The sequence below is a fragment of the Prenolepis imparis genome, unplaced genomic scaffold, assembly GCF_030444845.1.
Source record: "Prenolepis imparis isolate NDT839.2.m4 unplaced genomic scaffold, iyPreImpa1.0 SCAF_8, whole genome shotgun sequence".
NCBI lineage: Eukaryota > Metazoa > Arthropoda > Insecta > Hymenoptera > Formicidae > Prenolepis > Prenolepis imparis.
The window spans coordinates 14,611,977-14,626,123 of record NW_028141166.1 but is presented as its reverse complement, the minus strand read 5'-3'; the positions used below and the strand labels follow the sequence as shown (position 1 = coordinate 14,626,123).

Sequence of the window (14,147 nt, the reverse complement as noted above, 5' to 3'; positions counted from 1 at the left end):
AATAAGGTTTAAATTTTGTTTAACTCTACGCTCTATTTAATATAGTGCTCTATTTAACCGTGACGAAATCGAATCGCGAATTGATACATCCATCGATCGAGGGAAACTAACGGCGCGCGAAAAAGCGAGTTGGTGAGCTCATAATCGTCGGTCTCCCCTGGCGCGCATACATACATTGTAACCGTAATACCTAGAACAATCGAGACGTTCCGACGTGGCGATGGCAGAAAACAGAGTTGACAGAGACTGAACAAGGAAAGAGAGAAGCGCGGACGTGAAAGATAACGGCTCACGGCCGATCGATCGATCCGCCGAGGCTTTTGTTCGTTTACGAGACCCGCTATCCGATTTAACTATGGATACTTGGTGGAAGGAGACGTATCGAGGCGTTCCGGTAAGAAGCGGCTTTTATCTCCCGGTTAAGCTAAAGTGCATGAACGCCGCGTGAAAATTGAGAGGGAGGGTGATCTTAAGTGTGTGTGTGTCTTTGCTAGATGCGTGTATAAATATTATATAAAAATTATTGCAACAATTTTAAGATTGTAACAATTTTCCTTGAAAAAGGATTATTTCGCATTTTCAGGACTTTATGTGAAAAATATGGACATTAAAAATTTTTATATTATATAGAGAATATATATGAAATATAAACATAGCCGTCAAACTTGACATTTCTTATGACATAAAAATACGAGCTATTAAAATCAAGAATTATTGAAATAGAAATGTGATAAAATACGAGAGAAAACCTAATTAAGATTCGGCTGAAATTGAAAATACTCTTGAATATTTGTCGATGTTATGCGAGTGTCAGTTAGCGTAATCCGACGTCTAAAAAAATCGGAATTAATCTCGCGCGATGATATTCCTCGCTTTGACGATGACAAGGGGGAAACGAGATGTATAGAGAAATCCGCAGAGCGTAATGCGCGATTAAACGCTCACATAAATACGTGCTTATACGGGGCGCGGGAAACGGCAGTAGTGTGTCTCGGCGTATTCGCAGACACGGCTGCGACAGCTATTGAACTATTACACGCTTAACCGGAACGGAGTGACTGCAGTGGCGTGCCTTGCTGCTCTCGGTGCGTGCGGCGTCATGACCTCAAACGGGTAATCCCTACACGAACCCGAGAACATAGCGCGTATAGCTCTGTCTGACCCGTCAATGTTCGTACTACTCAGCTCGGACCAAAGTTATTTCTTTACGACGCGACGCGATAATTTTGTGCGACTTATCGAATTCTAATATTTTGTAAATTAACTTACTACTGTAATTTTTAAAAATATATTCTTTGTAGAATATTTTATAAAATGTGAAAATATGAATAACAACATTTTATCATATTTTTTTTCAAATTATTTTTAACAAAATTTTTAAATTTATATTTAAGTTATTATTTTTGATAAGAAAAATATCACGTTATTATACGTATGAAAAATATTTTGGAATATTTTATATTATGCGAAAAATATCAATGTATCAAGAAAATCACGAAATAGCAAATGCAAGTTGATACAGATGTTAACACTGTTGTACGAGATATGACTGCGCGATTATCTGCGCGACATTCTACAAGTATTTCAAAATAATTGTGCAGCAACAATTAAGAGATCTCTGTAAACTGAACATAGAGCGGAGTTAATTAATAGCTAGATTAGGACCGATTAAGATAATTTTCGCGACGACGTACAAGCGGTGGAAATAAATTTGCCAGACGTAGCTATTTAGAAGCCATAACGCTCGGCGACGTAACGAGCGCGGTGTTTATAATTAATTAAACGCTTCTTACGTCACCTGCGACCGCGTAGGCGAGGAAGAAGGGGAAGAAAGGAGAGTGAGAGAAAGAGAGAGTTTTCTCGGAAAAAGAATCTCTCTCGCAACAGCACGCAGAAGCTTATAACGAAGTTACGCCACTGTCGATGCTCGAAACGTGGGGGGTTGCGAGTGTCGCGCGGGGGTTGGTTATTTCACGGTCCACTCGTTCTACTCACACCCCTCAGAGGCGGCGGCGGCGGTAGCGGCCCCTTTCCCAAATCCACCCCTAAGAATTAATTCGAGAGAATCGTCCGGCGACCGACCGACAGCCACTCCTACCTTTTCGAGCGCCCTCGGATCATCTTCTCTCCCCACGGATCCTTTTTCTCTCATAGCTCTCCTTTCGTATTCCCGTTCGCGTCGATTTAACTTTCTCCTGACTCCTGGCTTCGGTAACACCGTCGTTTTCAACGAAAGGTCCGTCAGAAGAGTCAAGATAAGAGGAACGAAAGAACAAGCAAGTTTCTTTTTGTTCCTCTGGATAAGACTTATCTTTTATTGTTAAGCAGTTAACGTTTCTTGTAATAGTATTTTTTTTGTGTGAACGAATAGTTGCTTTTATTACCAAGCGTTATTTATAATCAGCGAACGCGAGATGTTTTTTTTTAATTTTTAATGATCATCAATGATGAAGAGCACATGTATGTTTTTGATCACGTACTTACCTTCTTGATTATAATGAGAGACGAGAAACTATTTCTGTAAAAAGACTTGTCCCAGTCATCCTTTGGTCGGGCGAGCGATTAGCTTCAGCATTTAAACAGCATTTAACAAGTTCAGAAGCCGTTTGTTCCGTTAATGTGAAGAGTTACTTTTACCTTCAATTCATAATTAAGGCACGCATAGATGCGTGGTCAGATGACCGACGACGCGTGTCGCGCAGCTTGTGCCGGATAGTTTCTAATTTGAGCATCAAAGCAAGGCGCGAGCAATTTTCCATCAATTGAACGTGGCTGCCTTTGGAAGTCGGGAACAAGGCGGCACTATGCGGTCGGAATTACGCGTGGAAGACTGTAGGTGCTGGTTTTGCGAAGGCTGCGTCTCTCAAAGAGAGAGCGGGTAACGCAGAGCTGCCGTCTAATGGCTCAGTTCACTTAGCGCGTCTTCTTGCTCTCTTTTCTTCGTGGACCTTTCCCCCTTATCTTCTCGTAAAAACGACAGTCATTTTTCTCTCGTGCCCGAAATCAGACGGGCCGTACTATCGAGGGCGACAGACGAGCGATCGCCGCTCATTAAAGCCTGATAAAGAAAAAACGTAAGCTCGTCGTGAGCTGAGGGGAAGGTAGGAAAGAAAGCAATTACGACACCGATTCCGAGATTTTCTGAGTTACACGGGGCAATTGGCTTTCAGCGTTGAACTTGATTGAACTTATGGTTTTTTTCCCGTTGAGTTAAAAAAAAATTGTAAGAATTAAAATTATTGCAAAATGAAAAATTGTGCGACTGATAGAGAGATCGATTTTGATTCGATATATATATACTGATGAATGTATCATTGAAGTCGGAAATATTTGAAACTGAAATCGGAGATGAGATTAATTTTTGATTCTATATATATATATAAATATACGAAAATAAAATATATTTTTGCATTTGCTTTCTTTGTGTGTGAAATGCAATGAAAGATTAGAAAGTAAGAACTGTGTCGTGTAAAGTATATTTTTTGTATTTACACAGCAAAATTAAACTCACATCATTGCACCGGTTTCAATACCTAAATAATACTTCTCGTAACGGTATTACAGTATTAGACAGCCGATGGAATGAAATTTGTAATGTCACCTGGCAGCGAATTGTCTCGCGACCAAACGCTGAAAGGGGGACAATACGAGATATTGTTGTATCGTCAACACGACGGGTTCGAGTGTGGTAAGCAAAATCGATCTTTATTCTTGTCGCACGTGTGCGTGTAGCGGGGATTAATTGTATCTATATACACTGGATGGAGGTGTTTTTTTTTTTACGAGCGTAACGTATGATTTTTTATTTTACACAGGAACGATCGCTACGTTCCGGGTGTGCCTCATCGTTTTTGCGCGATCAGCACACGAAACATTACTCGCTAATTTTTCACCACAATTTCTCGCAACGCATTCTCGCGCATCATCCATCCTGACGCATACATACGTCTTACTTGCTAAGAGCGTGTTTTCTGATAAAATCTACTTCCCTTTAAGACGAGTTTCCGCCGTCGCTTAAACGCGGCGACGAACGGAATATGTTACAAAGGTGAGAAAACGACAAGGACTCGGGGTGTTCGTGTCACTTTTTACATGGAGAAAAGTACCGAGATTCTCGTTTTATTGGGCGAAGGACCGTTTCTCGCCGGTTTCGGGCTAGGTATTACGATAGTTTATGACTCTGTTCAATCTTTTTTACGACGCGTTCAAAGCTCGCGACGAGGAGCAAAAGCGCAAATTAGAGGAGCAATCGAAACTTTTTAATGAAACTCTGCATGTACCCCTTCTATTCTATTATAATACAATTCCGCTTTACGTCAAGTGCCGAGTTATCTATCAGATGAGTCAAGTGCGTGTTTGTTTTAAAAACGTCTTCCCTTCTTCGCTATTGTCTGAAGATCGACGTTGAGAGAAAAATACGCACGGAATTTAAATGTTTGGCCAATATATCCTGCCGGAATGATACGCGCTCGTTTTTTGAACGTCACCCTACGTAAACCGATTATGCTATCGAGTCGTTTCACGTGCGCAACGGGAAGGCAAAATATAACATCGCGCTGCCGATCCGACAAACGAAAACATTACACCCATCATCCGATTCGATACTTAATTAATTTTCAACATCATTTTTAAACATCGAACAAAAATTGCTAGTTCACGATATTTCGTAGTGCGTTTATCATAGTATATTGTTTGTGTCTGAAAAATAACACAAGCCCCTGAATTAAAAATTATTTAAGTAATAATAAACGCTACGTTATTTCTCCGAATTTGTTTTTATATGAATATTGTTTTCCAGAGGAATATAAAATCTAAATAAGCGTATTTTTCTGTCTTGTTTTCGCGTGCACACTAAATTTATGCATTTAATGATTAACATATCCAATCAGTCATCACAATTTGCAAAAAATTATGGACTTATGTTATTTTTAAACCGACCATTGTTTCGTTGCATCACGCATAGGAACGATGACACTTCTTATTAATTAAAAAAAGACAATTGCGATTTCCGAGGAACAAGAAACTGGGGAGTCAAATGATAGTGTCGATAAGTTGTAAAAACGCACGGGAATCTACCCTTCTTCCTTCCCAAGTACTTTTCTTCGCCGCGGCCGGAAGTACTCACACGAATCCGCCGTTTCCTTGCCGTGGACTACGAAGGCGAGGACGCTGACGCAAGCTATCGTCGCCCGCGAGTTCGCTACGCGTGCGGGTGCGTGTGCGGATGCGGATGAGACGTGAGGGTCAGACCGGTAGAGGAAGGCGTAGAGGTCGGCGGTCCCGACGCAGTCGCAGCAGAAGTCGCTGACAGATGATGGCCGAAGAAGGTCGGTCCGGTCGGCGGGTAAGGTGGGGCCGCCGGATGGTAGTAACCGGGTGGCGGCGGCGGCACCGGCGGGTGGTGTATGTGGGCGTGCGGGTGCGGGTGCGTGTGCGAGTGCGGCAACGGGTGCTGATGCGGATGCGCGGCGAAGAGGAAGGCGGGCGCGTACGGCGACGGATGCGGCGGCGTCGTAGGCACCGTGGGACTGTTGACGTCCAGGCCCGGGTTCTGTTTCTTCCACTTGGTCCGCCGATTCTGGAACCAGATCTTCACCTGGGTCTCGGTCAGCTGCAGCTCGAGCGCCAGATTCAACCGCTCGCACACGGACAGGTATCTCGTAGTCTTGAACTTGTTCTCCAGCCTGACCAGCTGCTCGTACGTGAAGGCCGTTCGCGCTCTTCTCGGTTTACCGCCGACGTTACTGCTACCTCCGCCGCCGCCCCCGCCGCCACCGGTGCCGTTTTGACTGTTTTGATTCTGATTTTGACAATTTTGTACCTGGACGCCGCTCGACGACGTGGACGACGACGAGGATTGCCGCTTCTTGCAGTTTGTCGTGGTTGTATTGGTACCACCACTGGTCGCGTTCTCCCGTCCGACGCTCTCGGAGTCCTGATCCACCACCTGCATCTCAATGTCCTCGTCTTCGTCCTCCTCCTCGATGTCTTCCTCCATCTCTTCCATGACGGTGTCAGGTGTACCTTCCTCATCTTCTTGCCCGCTGCCGCAGGCGAATTCGCCCCGCGAGTCGCCGTCTGAAAATAATAATCACGGGATCACTTTTGTGATGGAAGGTAAAACCACCAAAAGGGAGAGGCGGTGATACGGGATCGCAGTGTCGGGTGACGCGGATTGATTATACGAGGGACAAAATTGCGGCTTGGATGTCGCGTTTCTCATCGCGGAGCCGATTTTAACGTTCATCGTATACTTTAAGATTTACTGGATATTTATATCATTTATAATACACACGGGGAATCATTTCTTTAATTTATATATATTTTTCTAGAATTTAATTTATAATATATGATAAAATCGAAAGATCGATTTTACACACAAACTCGTCAAATGGCTGTAGCTATAAGAAGAAATTACGATAATAAAGCACATGATATATTTTCACAGCTTCTATTAATAAATAGAATTTTATATAATTGTATTGTCGAATATGTTTTAATTATGCGGACCAAAAATGTTAATTGCTAAGTAATGAGTTTAAGATTCGCGTGTTTAATGACTCATTTGTCAAACTACATGTAGCTAAATTTTCGTTTGATGGAGACGATTTACCGCGAGGAGATATCGCTTCTCGCGTCTCGTGAGAGAGCCTAGTTGCATAACGGCCGATCGAGCGATCGCACCACCGATCGTGTCTGCGAACGAAACGATCCTGGTGTGAATCAGAGAGGGACAGAGAGAACCGGGGACCGAGAAAGAGAGAAAGAACGGCCAATCGTTCGCTCAATGAGAGAGGAGATTGGAGATTCAATCAGCACGCAGATGTCCCGGGGACAGATATTCCCTGGCTCTCGTCCGTGGGGGTTGGGGTGCCCCTGGGATACCGCGAGTGGGGATAGCTTGCCGAATAAAACCAGAGAGACCCAGAGGGAGGAAGAGAGAAAAAGAGAGAGATATAGGACGGAATAGACGAAAAGCGACAAGGATCGTATATGTCGACGCCGAAGGCAGTAAGAGTGAGAGAGAAAGAAGGGGTTGAAGGGGGAGGAAAGGGAGCAGGCAAGATAGAGAAAGCGAGAGGGAGACAGTGGGACTTTATCCGAATTGGCGTGGCTCGTGGCCCATAGCCTGCAGCCTAGCATAGTGCTTGGGGGTTGGAAGTCCGTAGGGGGCGACGGATCGAGAAGGTTTACGCCGTAATGGGATTTGTATCTCGTTAACGCGCGATCGTTCTTGCCCCGTCGTACAGGCCGCCAAACGGCTACCTTTCCCATCTCTCTATCTCCTTCCCATTCCCCCCAGTTTGGCCTTCTTCTATACGTTCTCATATAACGCCGCGGTCTCCGCATCGAGATATACCTGGCCGATGCCGATTGATTGCGTTTAATTGAATTGCGTAATTTATATTGTTCCTCCTTCTTCCCGCTTCATCGCCGTTCATCCGAGCGCTTTAGAGAGGATTGCGTCAGTCGCAGTCTTTAATGAAGTCAGATGTATTGAATAATGTTACTTTACCAAGTAAAGTCTCTCTCTTTCTCTCTCTCTTCTTCTTCTCTTTTGTTCTTAATGTCAATATATATTTTACATTTTATATTTTACACAACGTGAGATATAGAATTTCAATTGTTTAAATTTTTCTCTGAGAGAGAAAGAGAAAGCCCATATAAGTAACTTAAATATAATTAAAAAATTATTATATTTGTATATTTAAAAAATGAGAGATGGAAATTATTACAAAATTATTTTTGATATAAAAGTATTATTATAATTGCAAAATATTTAATCTCAAATTGAAGTTTATCAAAAGACTAATCGACTCACTTTTTTCAAGAGAAGCATTATCAATGTTATTTCGTCGCCTAGCATGACAGCTGTGAAATTAATTGAGCTCATCAGAAAATTAACGACTGCCAGATCGCGTTTCTGTCATTGCGTTTTTATAGCGACGGGAGGATCATTCATATCGTTTAGATCTTCTTCATTAACCGCGATCAGGCGGGTTATGTGCGAGAGAAGCGATCGGGGATATATGTCGAGTATCCCTGAGGGATACGTTAAGAGTACACAGGGGGGAAAGTCGATCGCAGTGTGCTGCGACAAAGCAGCAGACACGGGAATACTTATCTCGTTTTGGTTTTCCTCATTAAACACAATGACAGTGTTTAACGACAAGTGGTACACAATCGGGAAATACGCAATAAACAAAGTCCCTAACCGTTCCTGGATTCCTTACGGCGATAAATCGCGAGTTCGCGATTTATCTCAGCGGAAATTCTTAATGATAGTATTTATAATCCCCTCAAGCTGACACTTGAACTGTACGGATATAATTATAGCTAACGATATATACAATAATAGGAACATAAAATAAGCGCGTGAAGTGCAAAATAAAATGCTCGCACAAGATTAGTAATAGTTATCAATTAAAATTAAAATTATTAAGAAGCAGAGAATTAATCCCGCTCATACAATTCGTTATAGTCGAACAAAGATTTTTTCATTCTCGATAATGAAACTGTAGCAGTTGCGATATCTCGAGGTTTTCCGAGGCGTATGTAAGATAATTATAAATTTCGCCGAAATCTAGCGGAAGATCCTGGATTTCGAATCATGAACGCAACACTCGGTGGGGTGACTTTCGTGGGTACTGCGACAGCGAGGAAAAAAGAGAGAGAGAGAGACAGATAGACAGACAGACAGACAGAGAATGAGGGGGGGAGGAAGGGAGAGAGAGAAGTCATTGTGATGCAGAAGAGCCAATTTTCTGGGCGGCTTGGCGCGATGCGGTGCGATACGGCGCGATGCTGCGCGATTATCATAACAACCGACGATATTATTCCGTCGACGGATCCGAACTGGCGGGGGTGGAAAGGGGGGTAGGGTGATCCCGGTGGCGGCAGTCGAAACGGATTGGCTCGGGCCTGATGCACTTTTAATGGGAAGCGGCGACCATCCTGGTAAGATGGATGAGCCGACAATCGTGTAATCTCGATTTCGACGGCTGCGATCGATCCATCGAGCTTGCGTCCTTCTCTCTCTCTTTCTCACCCTTCTCTCCCTTTTCTCGGCTCGTTCCTCACGATCGACGGTAAAAATGTCCTCGGCCTGCACCGATGAAAAGGACCGGCGGCCTCTGGACCATCCGCTGATTTCGCAAGCACTCGGTGTCCCGTACCGGGATAAAGGGACGACGATGACGGGGTTCAAGGACTGGTTAACGCAGATTAGCGGAGCAATTTGTCACGCTCCGACAGGCCGCCGCCTGGTCGCTTCCCCTGCCCGCCTTCCCCTGTACCGTCGTCGTACCGTCCGCTTCTGCCTCGCTTCACCCCTTCTTCGGGATGCTTCTTCTGTCCCTTATCGGTCTGCAGGACCACTTCTCCCGCGTCTGTCCGCCAGACTCCATTAAATTCGAAAGTCAGCTGTGAAATTGGGATCCTCCGCGATCACCAAACGGTCACCGAACTCGTGCAATTCACCACCGATAAATTTTCTTCATCGTTATCGTTTTGAAAGTACGTTCAAAAAGATGAAAAAATTGCTTCGTAACATCGAATATTTGAATTGATTTAATTGTTAATATATATCGGCAATTCAATGTATATGATTTCTTACGATGGACTATTCTATTTCTCTTTGGTGACATAAGCGATTGATATATCCAGCAAGCAAATGTGAATGAAGTATAAAGATGTGTATAATCCAAGATTTGCTAATCGATTGCTGTGATTTTCTAGGATAAAGTTGTGGCATAATGTGCATTTTTTCCAAAATATGAATTCTTCGCAAAATATTATTTTACATTCGTTCTCCTATATTAATGACATAAAATTTAAAAATATTTTCTAAAAATAAATTTTGACATAATATCTTTAAAAAAAAAAATAGCATTTACTTTTATAGCTATTATAAGTACTTAATTTTCTCATACGCAAATGAATGCATCGCGCAATCCCATAGCTCGTGCGTATCATTTCGTAATTGTATTAGCATTATTCAAAATGACGTTAATGAGATGTTGGAAGAGTTTCATTCTCATGTTGTGGTTAAAATATTCCTCGTTGTCTTTTGCAGGAATCCTCGTGTATCGTCGTACACACAAATAGCCCGACAGTTCCCAAAATTGCACGATCGTCGGAGAAGAAGTCCTCCTTCTAGCGTCTAAAATTAGAACGAGGAAGAAGAGAGAGAGGACTAGCGAAGCATGAAGGGAACTAAGATGCGGTCGGACGAACGCCGGACGTGAAAAAATATCGCTCGAGATATAGCGATGGAACTTTAAAGAAGACAGCAGCGGGAGAAATATATATCGACTTTTCCTCAGCTGTAAACAACTAAATGGATAACACTCTTCAATGTCAGGTATTGTAAAAATTTGTCTTAAATTTCAAAGATTAATTCGCGATTACATCGAAAGTATAATGAGCTCGGATAAACAAAATTTCTTTTAATAATAATAATATAAAAATTTATATCTTTTATATATAATTTTATCTCTATATTTATATTTTTAATTATTTTTCTATATTATGTGTAAGTAATAAATTTTCGCGATCATGTCGATTATAATGAGAAAGATAAGGAGCTATATATTTATATAAGTAGACTTCTTATATTAATAGAGAATTCTTAATTATTTAAAAAACAAAATAACAAAAATATATACAAATTTATATTTTTATTTTGCAAAAATATAAATACTCGTGGCAGTTCTCTCTGTACGTAATATATATAATCTCGCAATAATTTTTCTACTCAAATTCAAAGAGATGAATTTTTTAGACCGAAGGAACGATTTCGAGTCCGCGGCTCTCTTTCTAGTTCAACCAATTAAATCCTGACTGGAATGTGCGCCGTTTATATAAAACGTCACGCGTTATTCTTAGTTCATTTGCCGAGATAATCGCGACGTTTGGCCATGCGACAGATCGGCCACGCGTTTGATCTCTCTAATCGTGAGAACGTCAATTAGCCGCGTGAAAGACGAGAGAGAGAGAGAATTTGTTTATTCACCTTCGTGGACGCTGCCGGCGCGTCGGTGTCGGCGATGATGCACGCGATTATGGACGACGCGGCCACCGGTAAACTTGTTCGGGTCGAGGATATTCTCGACGGAGAATGCGAGGCACCGCTTGTTGTTGGTCTGCACCGTGCTGGTAGCGGTCGTGGTGATGCTACCTGTCGACGTGCCGGTGGTGGTGCGCGCCGTCATGACGGCCGAGCCGGTAGCGCTGTGTCCGGATATATACACTGACGTTCCGTGGCCGGCGGGCCCACTACTTTGCACACAAGTGAAAGGATGCACCCCGCGATTGGCGAACGGATGTACAAACTGCTCGGATGCGACGCCTCTCGACGAGGGCGCCGTGAGATCCACCGGGCTGCTAGGGTTGCTCTCGTCGACGGCTTCCCGACACACGTCGACCTCGACGTCGCCGTCTTCGTCGTAGCTTCCGTTTCGATGTCTCTCGGATCGATGGTCGTCCTCTTCCTCCTCCTCGTCATCCTGCTCCTCGTCGTCCTCGTCGTCCACGATGACGTTTCTTCCGGCCGGCGTGTTTCGCTCGTCCTCGGCATCGTCTTCTTCTTCGTCCTCCTGTTCTTCCATCTCCTCGGTATCGTTCGGCCTCTTCTCCCTACCTTGATCTAGCTCATGGTACTGATCCTTGTCGACGGCGATGACGGATCGCAGGATCGGTGAGCTCGGCGGTGATTGCGGTTGCTGTCGCATGCCGTCGTACCTCGGGAAGGACTCGCCGGTATGTACGAGTAGCACGGGCTTCCTCTGCTGCGGCGGCAGTGATAGACTCGCACGCATGTCGGCCTCTTCCCGCGACAGGACGACCGGTCCTAGAGGCGACACGGTCCTGCCTTCCTGCATTCTCCACATTACCCGCTAGTAAGAGGGTGATCTCTTCCTTTACCTGATCTCGAGTCTCTTCATCCTCACTCGCGGAAGTTGTGGCGATTGTTTTCACGATCCTCTTGTATATTATTTCCGATCGAAGGCTACCGAGTGAGCTTTGTCAAGCCGACCGTAGTCGGTGTTTCATGTCAATGCAGATCCATCATACGCGTTACACCTTCCTTTCTCGAATCGCCACTGTTTTGACGTGACACGCTCGATGTTGACACTACGTCGGAATAACGAAACGATCAACGAATTATCGAAACCTATGCGATCGGACTCGCACCCGCATTTTTCTCACGACTAAGATCGAACTCCCCGTCGAGGCCTCGCGTCGAACAATGGATTTAGAATTATCCTTCGCGGCATGGGCGCGCGATTAGCAATGTCTTTGGTCACCCGTCGCGGCGCGCGTACCGTGGCAGCTACTCTCGGGAGTCTCGCGTAGAGCCATGGTGGCAGAATTGGTGGTATATCGGCGTATTATTAGCGCGCCGAGGAAGAGAGCGGTGGCACCGTGAGTCCGAGTGGAACGGCAAAAGCGAGGGGGTTTGTTCCGCCTCGGCTAGGCGTGGTTAACCCCCGCTCGAAGCTGCCTTCAGCCACCAATGGGCGTACCGGATGACTCTCTCCATCGGGGGTTGCGCGCACACACGTGCTTTAAACACGCTTCGTAACCGCATCGCGAGAGAACCGCGTCTCTGTGTTGGTTCCGCGCGCATCGCCGCGCGCGTGCAAATGTGTACGCATGTATATATATATATATATATATACACGCACGCACGCACACACCCCCGAGACGGTTAACGTACACAAGGGTGCCGCGGCCTGAATGGACGAGGCACGAACACGCGGACGTGCCGCGTGCGGAGCTTTCGCCAGATACTCGGATATGTACACGCGAGTACGCCGACTTCCGCTCCGTACCCCTCCGCTATCTTCCCCCGGCCCCCCTTCGACTCCCCGCCCTTTTCCGCGATCGGACCGGCTAAAGTGGTTGTCTTTGATTTAACCACCACAGAGAGAGCGAGCGGCGACGACGACGACGACGACGAAGGAAATACATCTCTCCCTCCGTGTCCGCGTCCGCGCGATATATCGTTCGTCGCGCTCGTTTCCAAGGTAGGAAGGAAGGAAAACGCGTGTGGAGGAATTGCATGCTCGACGCATGTATATACGCGATCGCAAAACGCTCGGTGGGTTTGGCGATGATCGTCGGTGGTGGTGTCGGCGGTGAGGGCGGCGCATCGCGGCCTCTTCAACGGGTGTTTGTGTATAGCGATCTCTCTCCCTGTATATAGAGGATGGAGAGGTATAATCGTGATGGGTATACACGACACAGGCGCGTATATATATATATACACACACACATAAGTATTTTCTCTCTCTTGCGAACCGGGAGTGAGGTGGTGATGGTACTGGCGATCAAATCAGAACCAACACAACGGCCAAACGACCGGACGACCGACCGACCGACGGACGGTCGGACAGACTGATACGAGAGCTGATGCTGGTGCTCTGATATTGCTGCTCCGCTCTTAACTCGGCGCACGGATATTGTTTACCCGACCATTTAGGTAATTGCTGGCCTACCGCCCTGCCAGCCAATCGAACGTAACCGGCTGATGCGTCTGCAATACTGATCTCTCTCTCTCTCTCTCTTCCTCTTTTCCGTCCTCTCTCTCTCTCGCTCTTTATAAACAACATGAGTTTCTCCATTATTCTCGTAATCTTCGGTTCTCCTAGTTTGACTCTGACATCCCTCTCTCTCTCTCTCTCTCTTTCTCTTTCCTCTTCATATTTTCTCGCAACGTTTCCCCGCCGATTTTCCGATCATCATCGATTTAGCTCGGGACCAATTGTTTGGCGAAACTGATACCGCTATTGTGTAGCAGTGATCGATTCTTTCCAGGAAATTGGCGAGATATTGGAAAGATACATACGCTTTTTGCCAAAAGATTGTGATGACGGTGGAATGTTTTGACCATTTTGATTGTCGTTGCGTATTGTTCCGGTGCTGTATTTAGAGATTAAATGACCGATTGACATGATATACTAAGCTTCCAGTAAGCGCGTCCAGTGCATGTGGCTAAACTTTATTGGAATAATTAATAAAAATGAGATCAAGTTCAAAATAGTTTTCTAGATGATGAGGAATTAATACATGTTGCGTGCGCGCGAACTTACTTGCACAGACGCGAAATACTTCGTTCTGTGAAATTATAACCGTAACGATGA

The 14,147-nt window shown here is 44.9% G+C and overlaps 1 protein-coding gene across 1 annotated transcript; it reads right to left on the bottom strand.

Annotated features, from left to right (window-relative positions):
• Nucleotides 1-3,563: 3,563 nt before the first annotated feature.
• On the bottom strand, nt 3,564-12,437 carry LOC145940062 (uncharacterized). The gene is made up of 2 exons (XM_083044881.1): nt 11,015-12,437; nt 3,564-6,078 (listed from the first exon to the last, which is right to left on the bottom strand). Exons 1-2 carry the CDS (start codon nt 11,889-11,891, stop codon nt 5,201-5,203), a joined length of 1,755 nt encoding a protein of 584 aa, XP_082901007.1. The 5' UTR covers nt 11,892-12,437; the 3' UTR covers nt 3,564-5,200.
• Nucleotides 12,438-14,147: the final 1,710 nt, after the last annotated feature.